Here is a 23234-nt window from a genome sequence, read left to right as displayed (position 1 = left end):
GTCACAGTGACCCTGAACAGTAAAACGGTTTCCGGATGATAACTCAAGAACGCTTAGGCTTAGGGTCACGAACGTTGATAGGGAGGTTGATCATGACCAGAAGATGACCTCTATTGATTTTGAGGTCAGTAAGTCAAAGGTCAAGGTCACAGTGACCAGGAACAGTAAAATAGTTTCCATGCAATAACTCTAGAACGCTTGGGCTTAGTATCAGGAAAATTGATAGTTAGGTTGGCCATGACCAGCAGATGACCCCTATTGATTTTGAGGTCATTAGATCAAAGGTCAAGGTCACATTGGCCAGGAACAGTTAAAACGGTTTCTGATCTTCTTGTCCAAAACCATAGGGCCTAGGGCTTTGATATTTGGTATGTAGCAAAATCTAGTGGTCCTCTACCAAGATTGTTCAGATTATTTCCCTGGAGTCAAATATGGCCCCATCCCGGGGGTCACATGGTTTATATAGACTTATATAGGAAAAAACTTTGAAAAACCTCTTGTCCAAAACCACAGGGCCTAGGGCTTTGATATTTTGTATATGACATCATCTAGTGGTCCTCTACTAAGATTGTTCAAATTATTCCCCTACGGTCAAATATGGCTCCGCCCTGGGGGTCACATGGTTTACATAAACTTATATAGGGAAAAACTTTGAAAATCTTCTTGTCCAAACCACAAAGACTATGGCTATGATATTTTGTAATGTAGCATCATTTAGTGGTTCTCTACCAAGTTTGTTCAAATTATCCCTCTAGGGTCAAATATGGCCACGCCCCAGGGGTCATATGGTTCATATAGACTTATATAGGGAAAAACTTAGAACCTTCATGTCCATAACTTACATCATTCAAATTTGGACCACATGTATAGTTTTGAGTGGCAAGATGAACCTTGACATGAGTTGACCTTGATCTTGACCTAGTGACCTACTTTCACATTTCAGCCTTCAAATTTGGACCACATGCATAGGTTTGTGTACCGAAAAAAACTTTGACCTTGAACGTTATTGACCTAGTAACCTACTTTCACATTTTTGAAGGTACAGGCTTCAAATTTGGACCACATGCATAGTTTTTTGTTTCAAAATAAAATTTGACCTTGATTTTGACCTAGTGACCTACTTTCACATTTCTGAAGCTACAGGCTTCAAATTTGGACCGCATGCATATTTTTGTGTTCTGAATTGAAATTTGACATTGATTTTTACCTATTACCTACTTTCACATTTCTCAAGCTACAGCCTTCAAATTTGAAGCACATGCGTAGTTCTGTCTACCGAAATGAACTTTGACCTTGAAATTGATCTAGTGACCTGCTTTCATATTTCTCAAGCCACAGCTTTCAAATTTGGACCACATACACATTGTTTTGTACCGAAATGAAATTTGACATTGATTTTGACCTTGAGCTAGTCTTGAAATTTGGAACATTCAAAAATAGCTCAGTGGATGGCGCCAAGATCACTCTGTAACCTCTTGTTAGGTTAATAGGTTAAAGGTCAAGGTCAGATTAAACCAGAATGGTAGAACTTTTGTTTACAGTGAGCATATAATTTCTGTTCCTTGTGCAATTACTGAATGCATCAAGGGGGGCATTTCGTGTTCGACGAGCTCTTGTTTGACAGATAGTTACAATACAAAAGAATCAAATGAAAAAGCAACCCATGTTTGAAGTGAATTGGCTCAGAAATTATAAGTAATAAAGGAAAAACGCAAAGTTGTCGGTATTTGGAAGGTGTCGGATTTAGCCAATCTTACTCACTTTATGTCAGATCCAACTATGGATATAAATCTTATTTTCTGTTCTTCTGCCCAGAACATAGGATGTGGGTGGTTTTCAAAATAATGAAGCTTTTTCTTCTCTCTCACCTTACTTTAATTCAGTTCAGTTTTAGAATGTGTTTTGGAGCAAAATATATCCAAATCAATGTACTCAATAAATGTGTGCAATTTTATCTTGATGGCTCAAGCAGTTTTAAAGTTATATTAAATTATATAGCTAATTTTGTCCCCTGTGCACCCAAAAAAGTGTGACATTTTACATAAAGTATAGTTTTCAACTGAGGTTTACTTTTTAAAACCATGATTTATTGTTACAGCTTTGGCTTTTTAATGTAACTTAAACTCTGCACATTTAAATAAAATACTTCTTTTCATTACCTACATCTTATTGTTACCAATATTTCACATCTTGTGATGGCACCCTTTTCACGAAAAATAGTGAAAAAAATACTAAATTTAAATGTTGAACACTACAATTTCATAACCCTATTACTTTTCTAAAGTCTTAATGTTTTTCTAAGATCTTTATCCTTTCAGCTGTGAAGACACAGTATGATTTTTTTCTTTAATAAATCGACTTTCTCAGATACTTGATGAATGTCTATACACCTAAAAATGTCCCCTGTGCACCTTTTCAGTTGTTAAGTGTCAGATTTCTTTTATTCTTTAAATAAAATGGGATTTTACTTTATTTTCCTTGAAAGGGAGTTACAACAGATACAAAAGCAGCCTTCAACTTCACATATTACTGACTGTTAAACATTCACAAGGCCAAAAGTGATGTCCCCTGTGCACCCTTTTTTTTGACATATATCAATTATCATAGCAGTACTGTAATTTGTGGTGGCATTTCTATATTCTTAGCAGTGTGTATGCAAAATTTAGGCATTACTTGATAATTTAGCATTATATAAGAAACCCTGGACAATTAAAAATTCATTGTTTGCATTTTTTACCGAAGTTGCCAATTTTCAAGTTTAAAAGTGGAAATATCAATTTTATTGCTTCTTAAGTTTACCTAAATATGTAAATGTTCACTAGTAAATATTATGTAGTTAAAAGAATTTTACTTACCATAAACATATTCTATGAATAAATATTTTGATACAATTTGTCCCCTGTGCACCCTTTTTAGTAACATTATAAAGTATGTATGAATTTTACTATTCCATTTTATCATGCATGGTATTTTGTCATTTTTCTAATATGAATAAGCAGTTCATGTAAATTAAATGATTTCAATTTGTTAGTTATGTATAAAGTCACTTATTTTTCATTTAAAGCATTACATTTTGTTGAATTTTCATGTTTTTGAAGTGAAAATTTTCAATTTTGTAGTTATATTGTGGAATAAACTATTTTTTGATAGTATTTGTCTAAAGTTTATTACCAGTAGTCTTTTTATGAATAGAAAACTAATAATGGGTGAATATTACACTGATCTTCAGTATGTGTCCCCTGTGCATCTTTAAAATAACTCAATTTTGAGTAGACAATTCTAGAAATTAGAATTACTGGACATTCTTGAAATTTGGCATGTGGTTTATAAACATGCAACATGTCAGAAAAAAGTTGGTTTTATAATTATATGATAGTTATTTTGCATTCAGCAACAACTTTTCTAGGTAAAGTTTTATTTTCATGTCAAATTTGTGCAGAAAGGGTGATTTTAAAAACCAATGTCCACAAACATATGATTAAATAAGTTTCAAACCATACACATACACCCATTACTTATCATTTATGTTGAAAAAATTACTGTTATACATATTTCCTCGTCATAAAACCATGCAACATTTATCACCCACCTTACTGGAAATTCACTGAACTTTCGAATTAAAGGCTGAAATATTTTCTGATTGGCATTTCTCAACACTTCCCCAAAGATATTTCCTTCAAATTTGAAGTATTTGCTATAATAAAAAATAGGTGACCACCATAAGAAATAAGTTTGAATTTTTAACCCCTATGTCACACTTTTGCTTCATTATTTTGAAAACCACCCATGTCTGAAACAAATTATATTATAAAATAGTGTTATGCACATATTATGTTTGATTTGATACAAAAAAAAAACAAATAAAGTTTCCTTTTAAAAGGAAAGGCTTGTCTGGTTTTGCAATCTAGGCTGCAAGTATAGCAGCTTACAATCAAAACAAAAACAGTTCGCATAAAGTACAGTTCGTTACTAGGTCATGCGTATTTACACTTTTGCAAACTAAACTTTCTCTACTTACAAAATGATCTTTCTACTTTCTGATTATGTTTTGTTTTAGCTTGAGCTCACGTTTTTCTTATACTAGAAACTTTAAATTATGGAAGCCGGAGTTTAGGTTACAAAACGGTATCTTTAATGTTTACAAACACGATGTTTACGAAAACGAACTTGTATCTGTATCGTCTAGTTGTTCTATTTATAGTCCAAATGAGGGTATTTTCCGACGACATCGGAAGTAGTTGACTTCTCTGTCTTTTCCGCAAACATGACTAAGCGGTGAAAACATGCACAGGAGCAGTCTAAAACCAGATATCCATTTTTAAACACTAATTGAAACTAGCTGAGATACCCATTTGGCAGCCTACATTATTTCAGGGGTGTGCCTATTATGACAGGTTTAATTGTCCATAAATTCTTTACAAAAGTAACTAAAATAACCGAAATATGTAGAGTCAGAAATGAAACGATTTTCGAAATCCTTTTCAAGAACACCCTCGAATTAATAATAGACTGTCATAAAACGCAAAATAAACTTTGGACCGAAGCATGTAGGTGTGACCAATCGGTAGACTCCTTACATCGTGCTGCTTGGATATTCTGCTTCCCGGCTTCTTGTAGTAGGCACGACTACATTTGGGGAGGCAAAATAACTGAAAACAATATAAAGCCAAGCCAAAAAGCCTCAATGTAAGTTGTAAACTACTTTCTCTCTTATGAAACATCCACGTTTTTTCACCTAAATCGGAGTGTTGTACATCACATTCAATAAACAACAGATATGGTATATGCAAACATATAAATAAACATATTTTGCCTACGGAATATAAGCACTGTTGTATAAAATTTGTCAAAAATTTGCATTGACAAGTATTTTTTTTTTGCCAAAATTGTTTAAGAATACAAGTCTATAAATTATCATTACATCCCTTGTCCACCTCGGTTGCGCAACCATGATAAGTTGAAAATAGATGAATCTAGACGCTGTTTTAAAGCTTGCATTTTGTTTATCAAATGCAAATGTAAAACTGGAAACTTTGTTGAAATCAAAAGAATTAGTCCACTTTTTAAATAGTTTTATATTAAAGGGAGGTAATTATAAAAATTCATAAAAAGTAATGAAATATACAGTTTCAAAAGAGATCTAATTCTGTGTAATGGCTTTTTTTGTTGCTGAAATATACATCTTATAGAATATATGAAAACTGAAAATGTGAAAGTGTTTTCAAATTTTCGTGGACAGCTGAAACGTTTTACTTGTGTTTCACATGTAGATTTCAACAATTCAGTCTGTGAAAAGATCCTTTGGAAGCATAGAATGCAACAAAGAAACATAATAGCAGTACAGTATCGGCTTAAGCGGAATTCTGTGATAATAAAATTGAATGTTTTCTCGAAGGACCAGACAATATACCAACACTGAGTTAACGGAAACCTCGGCTAAATTCGATTTTAGCTACAGTACAGAGAGATCGAGCTATGAACGTTTCACGCTAGGATTTCCTTTAAACGAAAAATTGATACACATACAGATGAATATTCTTCATGCAGCGGCCCGGATCCAGAAATATTTGACTGGGGGCACTCGTTTGGCGCCGAGAGGGGGTAGGTACGGAAGATGTTCCTGTCTACTTGTGCTAGGAGGATCAGGAGTGTTTCCCCAGGATTTTTTTGAAATACAGGCTCTGGTGCATTTTTAGCTCACCTGAGCAATGTTTTTTGTGATCGCTCGATGTCCGGCGTCCGTCGTCTGTCTGTCTGTCTGTCAACATTTAGCTTGTGTATGCGATACAGGCTGTATTTTTCAATTGAGCTTCATGAAATTTTGTCAGAATAATTACCTTGATGGAATCTAGGCCAAGTCCGAAAATGGGTATTCTGAGATTAAAAACTAGGCCACTAGGTCAAATTAAAGAAAATCCTTGATTATGCAATAGAGGCTGTATTTTTCAGTTGATCTTCATGAATTTTGATCAGAATGATTACCTTGATGAAATCTAGGCCAAGTTCGAAAATGGGTCATCTGGGATCAAAAACGAGATCACTAAGTCAAATCAAAGAAAAATCTTGTGTATGCGATAGAGGCTGTATTTTTCAACTGATTTTCATGAAATTTTGTCAGAATGATTGCCTTGATGAAATCTAGGACAAATTTGAAAATGGGTTATGTTGGGTCAAAAACTAGGCCACTAAGTCAAATCAAAGAAAAACATTGTGTATGCAATAGAGGCTGCATTTTACACCGGATCTTCATGAAATTGGATCAGAATGTTTGTCAGCCTAAAATCTAGGAAGATTGTGAATAAGGGTCATCTAGGGTCAAAAACTAGGTCACTGGGTCAAATTAAAGAAAAACCTTGTGTACGCAATAGGGGCTGCATTTTACACTGGATATTCATAAAATTTAGTCGGAATGATTGCCTTGATAAAATCTAGACGAAATTAGAATATCGGTCATCTGGGGTCAAAAACAAGTTCACTAGGTCAGATTTAAGAAAAACCTTGTGTATGCAATAGAGACTGTATTTTTCAATTGATCTTCATGAAATTTGGTCAGAATGATTGCCTTGATGAAATTAGGGTCAAGTTTGAATATGGATCATCTGGAGTCAAACACTAGGTCGCTAGGACAAATCAAAGAAAAACGTTTTGTATACGATAGAGGCTGTATTTTTCAATTGAGATTGATGAAATTTGGTCAGAATGATTGCCTTGATCAAATCTAGGTCAAGTTCGAATGTAGGTCATCTTGGCTAAAAACTAGTCAAATTGAAGAAAATACTTGTTTACACTTAAGAGACCAAATTTTTGGTCCAATCTTAATGAAAATTGGCCAGAATATTTGTGTTCATTAAATCACTAGGTCAAACATGTTTACATTGTTATAGTATGTTTCTCAGGTGAGCGACTCTTGTTTTGTCTAAATTTTGAGGAATGGAAGTGGGTGTCGCCTCGTTTTATGGGATAAGGGGACTCTCCGCATGGAAAATTTTGAAATACAGGTATAAAATGGTGGCCTCTGGTAATTTTTTTGGTCTAAATTTGAGAAAATAGTATTTTTCTGCCAAAATAGTTGGGTGAAAATTTTATGAGTATAGGTCACTTCTCAGACAAATGGTGTGTGGGGGCGAGGCCTCATCGGCCCGTCCCTGGATCAGGGCCTGTCATCCCTCATTACGACAAATAGAATTCTACTTAAGCAAGTGCTAGGGGGCGTGAGGGGTGTTACACATTTCATTACCTCTTATGAACAGACTCATTACAGCGTTTGTTTGAATAATGATAATTTGCTTTGAAATGGTGAAAGGGATATGTACTGGTTTTGAATGCATTTTCTTATAACTTTGTATAAGTAATCTGCGATGACTGCCCAACAATGTAGAATCCGTTAAGTATGAAAAAAGCGAGAGTTGATATGATATTCGATTTGACTGATCGTGTATGTCCTTGAGAATTATACACCTCTCGATCGTTAGATTTGACAGGACTCTATCTCAAAGGATAACAACGAAAAAACAACACTGAGACAAAGTATGGGGCAAACTATTTAGCGCTTCAAAAGGTTAGTAATGAAATAAAATGATAGTTAAATTATAAAACGTATAATTATTTATAAATATAACGGAAAAAATCACACTTGTACCCATAAATTTAATTAATATGGCAAAATGGGGAATCAAACTAATAACAGAACATCTTGTTCATATCTCTTTTTAAAAATCGTCAACATATTTTCACTTCTGATCTCCGAAAGTCGGAAATTCCTCCAATGTTTAGGCAAAGAATATAACTCCTTTCTATAGAATAGATTTGTGGACACCAAACACATAAGTAATATTCAAGGAACATAACCACCCATACAGCATTCCACAAGGAAATGTTTACACGTGAGCATATACCGTGTACACAAATAAAAGAGGAATGGAATAATCAACAAACATAAATTAACATATTTATTACATACTTGAAGAAGAAACACAGCCGGCGTTTGATACTTTTCATATTGAATAGTCGGAAATGTCTATGTCTAAAATCTTATGTAATTTTGTACGTTACATTTCCATAAAAACGAGGTTGTGCCAAACGTGTCATAGAAGTACTAGATCTATTAAATCTAATAATTCAGAGTTATGGTGTTGCCAAAGAAGCTGCTTTTAAAATATAATTTTTTTAGATAGATTGCGTTAAGTACATGTAATCTCTGGCACATCTATAAGCTATGAAATATAAAGCCTTTACGATGTTGCACTTAGGATACTGTATTACAATTCAGTAAAGGCAAGTGAAATTAACAAAATCAAAGGTAAAATCATCTCTCTCTCTCTCTCTCTCTCTCTCTCTCTCATAGGCGTAGGAGCGGGGACGGGGCTGCATATGCTTTGCCCCCCCCCCCCCGGATTTTGTTTGATTTGTATTATCAATATAAGAAAGAATGTTTTATGACTTTTTTTTTAAATTTGAGATTGCTCCTACGGCAATGTCACTCTTGTCAGATAGTTTAGTTAAAGTACTATAATTATAGCACAATTATAACAGAGAGATTTAAATCTACAGATAACATGGAATCTGCATTTTCAATTTTACATTGAAGAAATAATGTCATATGAAGTAATACGCTCATAATAACTCGAGTGAATTTACACACGCGGCGTTGTTTCGATTCTAATACATTTTAGGTAAACAAGTAGATTATATATATGGAAGCACTATTTCGTGGGGCGTGTATGGCACCAAAATGCAGTAGGTCAATTTGACTTCAAATGCAGAAAGTAACACGTCCTGCGGAATGAGTTAGGAGTGCGTGGACGTCTAATGAATTATTAACCAATCATGTGTGCGAAAATTAAGTATAACACTATTCTGTTACATCATTTCTATTCTGAAACGTATTTTATATAACATTCAAATTCAAATGTAGAAGCGCTCTTTCTCGCCACCTGTATGACGCCAAAGAATATATATATATATATGTCAAGCTGACGTCAAATCCGTGTTTTTATATATTTTTCGTATTAGAATTAGATATTTACCGGCTTTTTAGGCGTTTGCCTGCTGAAACATTTATATTCGGTTTACTCGAACTGTCCGCTTTCGTCCGCAACTATCAACAGAAATATAGTAAATAATATTAAAATATATTATTTAACCCTAAAAGAGACTCAGTCAGAAACATAGGCAAATGTGCAAAAAGTTGCACAGTAACAACTCCCGTAAATGCAAAGCGTATAGAGATAGTATTCATAATAACTACTAGTATATGGTTATGAAACTTCATCGGTATTTCTACATTCAGGTTGGCTCATAAGTAACATTCTTCGTAGAATAACTCAGAACTATTACACGTTGTGTATGAGACATACTTTGTTTAATTGATTGTTTTAATATCGGTATAGGATAGAGATGAAGCCTGTCACTTTTATGCAAGTGCAATAAACGAAATACGTACCACAATTTGTTACAGAAATATCAAATATTTAAAACTTTTCATGATTTACCTTCGACAACAGCTCATAATTATCAATCTCTGTGCACAGTGATTAAGTAAGTTTGTACTTGAAAACTGTCTCACGTTTTGATTCGAGACAACTCAGAAAAAGTGAGTCTAAATCTGTATTAAAACACAATGCCTGTGGTCCCTCTGTCGTGTTCAGTATAGTCTTTATTTTCTTGTTTTCTGATGACAGCAGATGTAAATTGTCATTTCCATAGTTGCAAACTAGCACTGACCCGTCGCTGTAAACGGCAATTCCTGTCGGACATGAGAGGTTTGTATCTTTGTATGTATCAAGTACCTTTCCTGATGTAGTAACCTTAGTCACTGAACCAGTCCGTGTATCTGAAACATAAATACAGTTTCCATCACGATCTACAGCTACGTACCACGGACAGTCAAATAAAGCCTTCCCGCTGCTGTCAGTATCAATCCTCTGTATAACTTTCCCATCCAGACTCAGTATCTCGACTTTTGGAGGACTGATATAAGATACAACAAGCCTGTATTTGCTGTAAGCTATTCCATCACATTTTCCATTTACAGCAATATCGCGAATCTTTGACAGACCATTTCTAAAGGACAAGAAACATATTTTCTTTTCTTCGGTCACAGTAACTGCTAGCTGATCGTATGAAACGTACGTTATATCCCAAGGTTGAGCTGTAAGTTTGAGCTCGGAAGTAATTTTATCAGATTTGATATTAATCAGCTTCACCGAGTGATTGTTACAATTAGTGCACACAAGTGTATCAGGAGCTATAGCTACCATTCCTGTGATCCAACTATCTTCATCAGTAGAAGATTTTGCGCTGACTTCTCCAGTAACAGTTGGTGTTAAATCTTGGAGACGTCTTGGAGACATGACCTGGCGATTTCTTATTTGTTTTGGTCGAAGATCACCGAGAGAACCTTGTTTCGTTTGAAAATATTCTAGGATTTGATTGTTTTTCTCAAACGTATACATACTGGGCTCATTTTTTTCGTCCAGAAATTTCAGTTCCTCTCCTATCTTCTTCAGGCGAAAACTTATTTGTTTCGCTTGCACAAACAAATCCCCGGAATGCCTCGCTTGTGAAGTAAGCTGTGACTGGATGTCTTCGAGTTCGCGTTTCATCGGTTGTAACTGATTTTCAACAGCCTTTAATATTCTGTCAGCTTTCGTTTTCTGTGATTCGCATTGATCCAGTAGTTTCTGTTCCATATCTTCCAAATACTTATCTACTTGTTTTCGAAACGCTCGAATATCCCCTACAGCTTTAGCATACAGTCTATAAACTTCTTTACCATCTTCTTCAATCTCTTTCTTCAGTGATTTAGCATTGTTCTCAAGCTGCTTAGCCCTTGTAACGAGTTGTACATATTCCTCGCCATCTATAAAATCCTTAGAAATATCGGGAATGTAATCGGTCTTACACGATTTATGATCCAGAACCATACAGTCTCCGCATCCAACTGCATCATGCTGCTTGCAGAAAAACTTTACAATTTCCGAGGCATGTTTCGTACAGGTCAAAGTACATCCATATTTAGCTGACGACGGTGCCTTATTTTTCGGCATGTTATATTTATCCAGTAGAACATGATGTCTAGTCGGGGTTGGTTTACAGTGATATTTGTAACAGGTTGTGCATAAATACTCCTGACAATTTTGACAGAATCCCTCAGCTTCTACATGGTGTCCTTCAGCTGCGCATGGTTGACATGATAACTCAAAGTCATCTTCTGAACCTCTCGATAAACTTAAGTTTCTGTCATTTGATGTCCTTCGACCAGACACCTCCATTTTAGCAAGAAATCCTTAATTGATTAGAACAGATACCTTCTTCAACTTTATAATATCCACCCCAATATACATGTGAACTCTAAATTAGATAACGTGTTTAAACCTCGCACATACTAGTCAATATCTGATAATAATTCACTTCCTCCTTGTAATCACGTGATTATATGTTAAAAGGTCGAATATCAATTAATATGTTTACAATAAAGGCGGCTTTAAGTTTAACAAGATCTGTGTAATACAATATTAGCTTACATGTACAAAAGCTTTACCGAAATTTTCTATGTAGAAAAGGCAGCAAAATGTGTAAACTTAAACTGTCATTTCATGATGCCGAAAACTTCGAAAGTACAATAGATTTTGAGAAACATGTTTAAATGTGAAAATGTAAAAAATAAATGTAAAAAAATTAATAGATGCCGATCAAAAGGGGACATTACTTAACTGAAATGTAAGCCACACTCATGCAGAAAATTTTGACATAATAAAAGGCAGATTTATGTACAGTTTCTTGTTATATTAAATCATGGTCAAGACTACGATGGCGAAAGCTAAAAGCACGATGACGAAAGTCGAAACTACGATGATGAAAATGGAAACCACTTTTGAAAAAAACAAGAATACTGAAACTACGATGATGAAAAGTCAATATTTAAAAATATTATGGCGAAAGTCGAAACCACGACGATGAAAGTCGAAACCACGATGGTGTAAACGCCAACTTAAATCATCGTTTTCAACATTGAAGTTTCGTATTTCCGTGCCAGTTTTTATCGTCATAGTTTCGTATTTTCACCATTGTAGGTTCATTATCGTAAGTTCGTGCCTTCATCCTCGTAGTTTCGGCTTCGTTAGCGTGGGTTCAAGCATCGTGATTTGGGGAGCAAAATAAAAATCCGACGGTCCAAATGGAACACCGTATATCTAAATGATTAAACTTCATATATTTTGAGCAGACATATCAACTTGTTATAATAATTCAATTTCCTTTAGTAATCAGCAGATTATATTTTAAAGGTCGCTGATCAATCGATCAACGTTGTACGCATACAGCTTTAAGAAAACATATGCCTGCGTTTTTGTCAGTTGACGACCGCCGTCCAGAAACTTAAAATTTCAATCACGGTATCGTCTTTAGTATTTTGTAGTATACGATATGTAGCATTTTGATCCTGTAGTCAATACTAATTTACTTGTCTGACCTGATCAATATTGAAACCCAATCTTACATAAATAACGCCATAGTATATAAATTATAGAAAGCTACGTATGGTGTGTAATATGATGTTGAATCTGAAATTGGATAAATACAGTGTAGTTTAAATATCAGATATTAAGCTGTTTGAAGAGGACTGTAACTTGCCGATGTGTGAAATAAATTTACATTGCCGAATTATAAACAAAAACCTATGCAACAGGCCATATTAGAATATATGACGTAAGACTATGCAAAATCTCCTTATCTCTACGTTTGAAACAGTGAAAATATCAATTTTATTTCACTGATAAATTTCAGTATATCACAGAAGACCATAAAATAAAGCGCTATATCTAGATGCAAATATCACGTCGACGTGACGTCAACATAATATCGTTGTGATGATTTAAGCATTGCTAGTCATGTTAAAACACTGTGTTATATCTTTGACAGTTATCTTTTCTTACTGTCAGTGAATACCTCTGAAGTCGGCAGCGTAAGAAGAGGACAAGAGAACAGCGCAGTTCAATGACATTCTAAAAATAAAATTTATAAGAAGTTCCTTTGAAAGGTCAGAACGCAACAAAAGGAAGTAATATCAGACTAGGTTTTATTGAAGATCTCGGAATTGTTGAGATAACCATTGAGACCTTCGGTCTTGTTAACCAACAAAGCCCATGGGCTTCTGCAGACGTTAATACACAAAACGCGTATCATCACTATTTTAAGTTATGCTCCGGATACCTAATATGGCGGACAAATTAGACCTATGGACTCTTTTCGAGGACGGACAAGTGATTCCAACATATCTCAAATATTCATTTGGTTGGATACAACAGCAATTTCAGTACCCTTGCAAAAAATAAAATATGGAAAGTCACAGACTGGTTAGCAGACTATAAGTTTGATTTATCGATTCTTTATTCTATAAATATCAGAAATCAAATGCAACAATTACGCAGATGATAAAAATAAGTTATGTAATATGCAACAATATCACAGTAACAGCTACTAAAAGTAGCAAATCCTTCGTTAAAAAATACGTCTTAAAAAAGAACAACACATTTTTAAAAAATGGTCAAAGTTTTTATCTAAAACCGTTATAAGATAAGGTTGTTTAAAAAGAAAACTTAATTTAATATACATATCTAAATATAATATCAAAAGAGTGATAAGGCCTTATAAAAAATCTACTTCATTAAAAAGGATGTAGTTTTCAAAATTACGAAATACTTAATAACTGAAAAATTACTCCAAAAATCTAAACATTAAAAGCAGTCACACAATGATATGATTTCAAAATTAAGTAGCGTCCAAATAAGCACGAAAATCTCGTGATGGCCTGTTTAGAAGAAAGGTTTGTAGCACGTCTTATCCCTCCTGTTGGAAAATTTGATAACTCGGTACACCGTCATGAATAGTGTTGGGAACTTTGTCAAGAAATAAGTGCATGGTTCATCTATGATCTCTTTCACTTTTGGAGATCTACAAATAAAACGTGTGAAATTATTTTCTATAAAACGTTTTATAGTTCAAACAGAGGATATTACATGAGTGTCTTTTCATATTGAATTTATTAAACGAGTTGAATAAAATGATAAATTGCGAGGCTCTGTCGACCATTTTATCAATTTTATTCAACGAATTCAATAAATTCAATGTGGAAAGTCACAAAATGTAATATTCTTTTTATCACATGTTAGCTTTTCCTGTCGAAACATAAAAAATTCTACTTTCTTTAACTATTATAAACAAGTCAATTTGACCAACGTCTCCTATACTATAAACGACTTCGACGTCAAAGCTTAATTACACTAGTGTATTATCATTTTTATTTAATGGCTTTATTACACTCCCGCGACGTCAAACATGTGATAAACGTCTTTTTAACCAATGACAAGCGAAGGATTAAAAAAAAAAGTAACCAACTTATTTTCATATTATTTCATAACGGAAAAAATGAGTCACTTAATTACGAAAAGTGATTCAAAATTAATGAGAATTCATAGATACGCCTAGTTTGAATCAACAATATTCAAGGAGGCGGAACAACTGCCAAATACAGGGACTACTAATAACATTAAAATGACCTTTTAATAAACATGTACCCCCTCGATCATGAGTGAAGATTAGATAACCTATACATAAATAACAGCCAAATCATCTGAAACAAGGGCTATTTATTTTACGGATCACGAATATTAATGAAAGTAGTCCCGACACATATAATTTCTGCCTAGTGTAATACGAATTTTGATATCAGATATTGTATTCCTTTCTGAAAAAGAAACTGTAATAAATTAAGCAAACGATAGCGGAAGAAAGTTCTGCCAATGCTAGACTATTAATTGTTTCCCTATAAAGCAAATGACAGAATGATATACGTACAGTGTCTCAAAGTGGTTGCAGCAGTTATACACGAAAACAACGAGCTCAACAATGCTGTTCTTGTATGGTCTGAAAGTCTTCATTTCTTTCATTACAGTTGGCTCAATGGCTTGGATCTAGAGAAAAAATAAACTACATTATGAAAATAACTAGATGCCACGAGCAACATGTCGAGCCCGCCCTTTGACTCCTAACTGTGACCTTAACCTTTGGAATAGGAACCTGGTGTTTGCACATGACACTCCGTCTCATCGAGTTAAACATTCATGCCAAATATAAACAAGATTCCTCAATGCATGTCAAAGTTATAGGCCGGACAAGATCTGATATAACCTTTGACCTCCAACTTTGGTTTCCGCATGACACTCAGTCTCACTGAGGTTAACATTCGTGCCAAATATAAACACGATTGCCCCATGCATGTCAAAGTTATGGTCCGGACAAACAAATCCAGACGGACGCACGTACGCACGGACGAACGCACGCACATTCACCGAACAGCCATTTGGATAATTATGTCTCGGCTTCCGCAAGCGGGCTTGACCTGCTTTTTTCCATATTGTTGGCAGTATTGCAGTTTAATATTTCCAAAATTTGTGATGATATACAATAAATAAGAAGCTATAAGTTCTGAAATCGAAGACTCTGACATGACGCCCTTGTGGGTCAATACCCGCACATATGAACTCTGAACCGTGATAAATCAGGCGACAGACCACCTAAAGGCCTTGATTATTTGATGAATTCACAACCAGAAACCAGCCATATAGAATCTAGATCTTAAAGGACTATTCTTTTACCTACTAGTATTTCACTTCTTTAAAAGGCGATAAAATTCCTTGTGATGTAAACAGACTTACCCATCTGATTAGTGTAATGTTGCATGGCGCCATAGAAACAATTGCTGTCATGGAATTTTCGCGTTGTTTTTTATCGGTCATATAGCTGTAAATAAATTTAAAAAAAATATGAAATACACTATAAATATATACAAAATGTGAAATATATTGTACAGTCATAAAAAACATCAAAAGTAGATTAAAAATTAACATAACTTTAACACATTAAAACAGAGGTAAGCATCTGAATATATGATCTTCTCAGAGTTTTGTCAAGTCTGTATGGTCGGCTCAAAGATGGAATCTGGATAGCTCAATTAGCTCATGTAGAACGAAATAAAATTAATTTGACTGTTTAAGTTGATCGTTTACTAACTATTAGTGCTTTATTGGATTTGAATTCCAGATGTTGTTTGTGCTATGACATTGTGTATAAACACGATTTCCTATGTACCTCATGATTTGAGACTAAAGATAGTATATAGTATTTTTAATAAATAGTTTCATCCGAAATAACTCTTGCTTTATATCATATGAACTTGGCTCAGTAATATTTAGATAAACAAAGTTCAACCATGTTTTTAACAATAACAAAATACACTTTACTTATGTTTCATCTCCCGGACAATGTCAGATCCAACTATTGATATGAATCGTATTTTCTGTTCCTCTGCCCAGAACATAGGATGTCTGAAACAAAGCATAGAATACAACAATATTACGCACATCTGATAATGTCACATTTTCGCAAGTGGCTTCGCCTTTCGTGAAAATATGAAAACATTGCATTTAGTGTTTGTTTACTCGGTGAATAATATTTGATCTGACACTAAAACAAAAAAGCCTCAATATTAGTTGTACTTCAATATAGATTTATTTCCAACAGCCAAAAGGCTTGAATATTACATTGATTATACGTATTCAAAACACCGCACATGCATCTTTTTATTTAAATTGGAGTGTTGTTCATCACATTCAATAATTCTAAGAGTCCAGCTTCTGGACAAATCCGAACGGTAGTAATTCGTTTCGTTATATCAGGATAAAACAAACATCTAACTAGGACATTAACGTATCCTTCTTGTCGCCTTTCGTGGGTGTTTTAACAAGAGAGAAAACGTGATTCTCATGCTCACGTGCTGTTATAAGACTTTTTTATATATGCGCGTTCCGTGGCAAAGCGTTAACGTATTACGGCCCCGAATAGAAATGACGTCTACGTGAAAAAACAACTCCCGCGCATTTTATGGAAACTTAATGACGTTGAGGAAGAATGTATTCATATATTAGATTTTTTCGAATTTTATGCTAGAATAGCGTTAGCGCATGTTCATTTCGTGTTATAGCATCTTCAGAATCACTCGGGTACCAACCAAACCTCGGAATTCTGCAGACGTTATAACACGTAAAAAAAAACATGCGTTATCCCTACATTCTAGCGTAAAACTGCTGTTCTTATTACTTTTCGGGGCTGTTTTTACAGAAGACAAAACGTGTTTTAACAGAGAGATTCTCGCGCTTGCGTGTTGTTATAACGCTTTTTTATATTGTGCGTTCCCTGGCAAAGCGTAAATGCATTTCGGCCCCACAACGGATTATACGAAAAAAGCATGCATTATACCGACAGAGGAAACACTTACTTTAGAGCATCAGCAATTGCAGGTCTGTCTATCTTGTTTACCGACAGCATCATGCTCAGTAGATGTCCTGCCTCCTCGCTGATGTATTCCATCATGTACCTCTGCTCCGCAATGTTCTGGATTATCTCCCTTGTTTCGCTGCCAAAAGGATTCTTGCCATCCTTGTAGATGTAGTAAATTAGCATTCCAATCGACTAATATGAAAAAATAATGAAAACAACATTTTCCAGACTGGGATTTCACCGGTGCTGGATGACTCTATCTTACACCCGGGGTATAAGATGTCTCTCTTGCTCTAAATTACGTATAACGAACCACGTCTTTGTAGAGATTCATGTAGTAATTGTAACGATTTCACGTAAAACAGGGAAAAAAAGTTCCCTTTTGTTCCTTACAATATATTTCCCGATTTAAAAAAAAAAACACGTTATGTTACGGGAAGAAACCTAACGTTTCACTGCAGATGATAAAACATTCCGGAACTATTACGTTGCGTTTGTCTGTGTGACGTCGTTTACGGACGAAAAGTTCCCGCGCTTTGTTAATGCGCTATTGTAAGAAAAAAGTGCTATAACAAAGTCATTTGTTTGAATTTATGTTTGCTATAATTTGTTGAATATTCATGCAAGAAAAAGATTCAATCACTGGTGGTAAGTGCAGATGGAAATATCCAGCTCTCGGGTAACTGTTTACGTGGTAACTCGGCACAGCCTCGTTACCGCCAAAACAGTTCTTCTCTTTTTAATTTCTTATTACATTGCTAACCAACAACATGAAGTAGGCATGAGCAAAACATATAAAGACATTGCCCTATAAGAACAGTCAATGGCAAAACATTGCTGTTTTTTTTTAAAAATATATTTTACAAAATTTTTATTGCTTCATAATCAAACACATGCACCTAAGATAGACGAATAACTGTGGTAACAACTGGCTTACCCAGATATCCGTTTTAAACACGATCGTCTGTCTATGAAGCAGTACTTCCGGTGCAAGCCAACATTTATCCTCTGAAAACAGATTTAGCAAGTGGAAGAGGTAGCGCACAATCTAATGTGAAATTGCAAGTAAATGTATACATGTGCGTTTCAGTATGCATATACATATGCAAATGTGTGCATCAAAAGTGTTTGCCTTTCTTATGACCAGGTTTTTGTTACTTTTCAAAGACCAAAACCATTAACTCACTATTAAGTGATGAAAGTCAAAATATTTGAAACTTGAAATCTAAAGAAACAATTTATTAATTACTAGTACTAGTACATTGAATCGCCAAAAAAACATTGTATAAGTAGTTCCCTATTCTATTGCGACTGAAATGAATAAGGCATTGACGCATGAAATCTTTACACAAATTCGTTTTGGTTGTATAAAAGTTACGATGAATACTTGCAGTTTGTGCACTTTACACATGTAATGAAATTTTCAACTGCTGAGCCTTTATTTAAATCTATCCACTGAGTTCTATTATTTGTTTTTGTATTTCAGAGCAGCATACGTCGAGGTATTTTTGTCTAAATCCATATCGGGCTGACTTTTGACCTTTGCGCAAAAAGCATAATTATATACAATACTTTGAATCGTTTTATTGAGATTAATTATATAAAACATGATTTGTTAAAAAGAGTCTTCCGGTTTAGAAAGATTTCTGAAAATGTCATTTCCAGTGGAATTTTTATTAGTTTCAAGACACAATATTGTGTATATTTGTTTAAAAATATACAAAAGTATTTAGTTTGTCGTAAGTGCTGTAAATTATCACTTTCTGCTTCCGGTTGGGCATGCGCACATTCAAATTCTATGGTATTCTTCCTTAAAGTATAACTCTTACTTGTGGGTGTATGTTTCTAATGTTTTAAGAGACATCAACTGGATGAAAAAGCATGTAAAGTACTGCTTTCTTTTCTCTGACTTACCGTCGTTGTACTCCGCGTATCTTTGGGAATCCCTGGCTGTGTTTCTACCTATTCCATAACCTGTCACTTTCAAGTTCCCATCGATGTCTATCACTATGTTCCCGGGCTTTAAAAATAACAATTTCGACTAGTAAAATAGTAAATTAAAAAAGATAGTAAAGACTTTAGTTTACTTTATACTGGTGTCTGTTAAAGAAGACATCTCGTGTCATAAACAGTGAAAAACACACAATAAAGCTTGACTACACGTATATAAAGCAAACATTGGCATTGTTGTCTGCATTTTTCAAAAACTGATATCATTACACACGAACTACTTTTTGACGTTTTCTTGAACAAACCAAAGGTTAAAATACACTTCACTCCCTTACCCTTAGTTCACCATGGACAATGAGATAATGTTGGTGCAAAGTCAGTATCCCCCTCAGCAGCTGGAAGATAAGTTTCTCTATGGCAATTTTCTTATCTATGTTCTTGTTTTGTGAGATAATCTGTAGATATTCTGGCAAGGAATATTCGTACAGGTCCATTGCAATGTAACAGTACCCATTATTCTCTTCTATCGCCTGCAAAATATTGATTCCTTGTGCACATGTGAAACGCTCTAATATCCCTAAATTTAAACTAAAGGAGTTCAGCATTATCGTAAAAATGAAAAAAATAGATTATCAGAATAACTTTTTTGGGAAAAAAAACGCGGTTAAGGAAGTGGACCCGTAATGACTCTCGGCAATTTCCGTGTAGTTACGTATTGCCAAGCCATTCGGCACTACGGATTTAAATATAGCATGAACATGATTTTCTGTATAGAGCGTAGAATGGAAATCGCATATGGATATTTTGTAATTTTCTGAATGTCATTACACTACCTTTAATGTCTCATTTTGGAAACCGCCAATCTCCGGGAATTACAATAACAATACGAGCTTTACCAAATCTTTAAGAAAGGCAATGTCAATGTATGAAAAACGTTTATCTTTGTCAATGCATGTGATATTTGTAAAATGCTAAAATAATGTGTTTTGACAGTCGATTGTATATGATAAAAATATACGAACCCTATATCTGTTGATAAATAGCTGGGAACTGTCTACACTCAGTAACTTGTCAGTTTCATCTTGTTTGAGAGGTCGGAACCTACTGTCCATTATCTTCACCGCAACCTCACTTCCGTCAGACAGGTAACCAAGGACAGTCACACCGCTACTGCATGACCAAATTATACAAAATAGCATTTATTTATTTGTAAGTAAATAACCAACAGTACATTTTGGTTCTTCAATTTAATAAAGTACTAAAACTCTTAAACCAGCTAGATCAAACAACTTTCAAAGTTAAGGTTGCTTTATTTATACATCTATATATACTTTATTTAGACATATTTAACGATTTAGATTAATAGCATATCAGACTGGAATACAATTTTGTTCCGTGTTCCAATATCATTTTCTTTAGTACACTTTAAAATCACATAATTAATATAAGTATATAATGATGTATATAATTAATTATTGTTACATAAATATATTTAAGTTTTCTGATCATTGATATCTGATATACACTATAAGTTTGAGCATTCACAATGTCATCTCGTTTCGCAAATGGTTTATCTAAATGTATACTTTATATGCAACTCTAAACGAGTTGAATAAAACTGATCAAATGCTCGAGACTGCCTCAACTCACTCATTAAATAAATTCAAAACGAAAAGAAACTCGTGTATAATAATATGCACTATCTATTAATCAAATTGTATAAAAATACAAATTTTCTCACCAGTGATATCCTATATAAACTACATCACTATCATCTCGTGGTATCATAATCTTTCCGATGACCTTCAGTTTCTCTGGAGGGAGGTTCCTGATTCTTGATAATTCGTTCCTCCATCGCACACTCTTCACTTTCGACTTGAACATCGACTGTAAGATTTCCTGAATTTTGTTCCTTACCGTGGACGACATTGCAGCCTGCTGTGACTGAATGTTCCGGATATTTGCTGGGTGTAATGGCGGCGGAGGAAATGGTACAATCACTCCAAACTGCAAGAGCGGCAACTGTGGAACTGGTTGTTGAATCACGCCTTGTGGAACATTGCTATGCGGCGGCGCATTCCCTTGTGGATGGCCATTTTGGACCATGGCAGGCATTTGGTGAACATTAGGGAGTGGCAATTCATTCTTTTGACACTCTCCCTGGTCTTGCATGTTTGCCTGATTCATATGTCTGGCATTACTCTGCTCAATGCTCTCTTGGATCTGGTTCTTCTCGACCTTACTAATTGTAGGTTCTTGTTTTACTGGCAAGACTGGGCGATTAGTTCGTTCTTTATGTACTTGTCTTTGTTCTGTTTCAACTGTTCCTTGTAAATGTTGCTGGATGCGGTCTCTATCCATTCCTGCGGACTGCGCATAATACAAGAACTTTGACTGGTCCATGGATGCAGCATCTGTAATACGATCTTTACATTGACTATAGTAGTTGTTTATCTGTTCTAGTTGTAGCTGCTGAATACGATGAGATATTGAAACATCCTCCTTATTATAGTGAGCAGATAGCATTGTGTCTTCGTGAAAGCTCGGAAAATAAAACGCTTCATCCTCAGATTCATGTCTGGTTTGGTGTTCATCGTCTGCCTCGTAAGCTTCCCCTGCCAAATCTCCGGGATACAGGAAACTGTCGTCGCTGTCGATTGCGTCCTCCAAGCGACATGCATTTTCCAGCAGTTTCTGACCAAAGACACAATTAGTCGCTGGTATAGGAGAACCTGATAACAGACCAAGCGGTTTTATAACAGCTGTTTGTTTTTCTGCACAGATTGGATTCATGGAAGGATCCTTGCTTTCCCTGTCCATATCACTTTCTTGTATCATAGGCTCTGTCGGGTTGCGCAGATAGTCAGAAGAAATTTGGTTCTGACTCATCGGTGGTTGCATTACGTTTCTCTGTTGATTAATAGTATAGACTGAAGTTTCATATTCTTTCTTCATTGTACTAGCAATATTAACATTTGTTGTCTCAACATAGTCAGGCCTCTTACTACAATGTATTATTGCTGGATCTGCGGAAATGGGATCGTATGAAGACATATGCTGATCCATATTGTTGCACTTTTCCACTGAAACGTAGTTATTGTTTGATGTTTGTTCATTTTCTGCTGTATTAGACTGCTTTATAGGTGTGGAATGTTCAGTCATGTTTTTCCAAACTTCTTCTTCCTTTGGAATTTCTTCATCATCTTCTAACCACTCAGGTATCTCTCCAGGAGTATTGAACAAATCATCAATTACATTTGGTTTCCGTTCAAAAATTGGTGAAATAGCAACAACCTGTTCCATAAAATGCTCACTTTCATGCAGTTTCAATTGTTCCTCGAACTTATCAAATGTTTCTGTCTGATTTCTTAACAACTGGGCTTCAGTTTCTGTAAGAATAACTTTAACTGGTGATGTTCTATCTGGTGTCCAAATGGTAGAAGGTCCTTTATGCTGATCATTCGGTTCGTCCATGTTTTGACAGTGCATATTAGGTACACTAACAACAGCAGAAATTTTCTTTTCTTCCTTTTTCTTTGCGAGTATTTTAGATATTTCATTTCTTTTATTTAGGGTTTGGTTATTTTGTTTTGTTTTCTCAAGTTGTCCCTTGATGTAGCCTCCATCTTCAGTCTTCTGCTGCGTTAGTCCAGCTATATCTTTGCTACTATCATGCTGACGGTTAACATAATACCGATCACTTCTACCTTGAATATAGTTCGTCATATCGACAAGTTGTTTGTCCTCTTGATCCTCTTTGGAAAACAAAACATTTTTCATCCAATCTTCCTTAGTTGTTATATTTTCCTTTGGAATATTATTTCGATTGTCTTCTTGAGAATCCACTGGAATATTCTTAATGCTCATTTCAAACTGCAAAATATCAGACTTAATTGGACTTGTTTCTCCAACTTGTGTTTTCCCTCGAATATTCAATGTATTTATTT

The 23234-nt window shown here is 34.8% G+C and overlaps 2 protein-coding genes across 2 annotated transcripts; both read right to left on the bottom strand.

Annotated features, from left to right (window-relative positions):
* Positions 1–9533: 9533 nt before the first annotated feature.
* LOC123550512 (tripartite motif-containing protein 66-like) lies at positions 9534–11273 on the bottom strand. The gene has a single exon (XM_045338945.2). The coding sequence runs from the start codon at positions 11271–11273 to the stop codon at positions 9534–9536; it is 1740 nt and encodes a 579-aa protein (XP_045194880.2).
* Positions 11274–13367: 2094 nt separating this feature from the next.
* On the bottom strand, positions 13368–23025 carry LOC123548986 (uncharacterized). Its single transcript, XM_053545776.1, has 10 exons — positions 21029–23025; positions 20310–20457; positions 19623–19817; positions 19252–19357; positions 18275–18345; positions 17336–17529; positions 16302–16385; positions 15717–15801; positions 14857–14972; positions 13368–13953 (listed from the first exon to the last, which is right to left on the bottom strand). Exons 1-10 carry the CDS (start codon positions 23011–23013, stop codon positions 13815–13817), a joined length of 3123 nt encoding a protein of 1040 aa, XP_053401751.1. The 5' UTR covers positions 23014–23025; the 3' UTR covers positions 13368–13814.
* Positions 23026–23234: the final 209 nt, after the last annotated feature.

This window comes from Mercenaria mercenaria, chromosome 6 (assembly GCF_021730395.1).
Source record: "Mercenaria mercenaria strain notata chromosome 6, MADL_Memer_1, whole genome shotgun sequence".
In the NCBI taxonomy this organism is placed as follows: Eukaryota; Metazoa; Mollusca; class Bivalvia; order Venerida; family Veneridae; genus Mercenaria; species Mercenaria mercenaria.
This window is presented reverse-complemented; position numbering and strand designations above follow the sequence as displayed.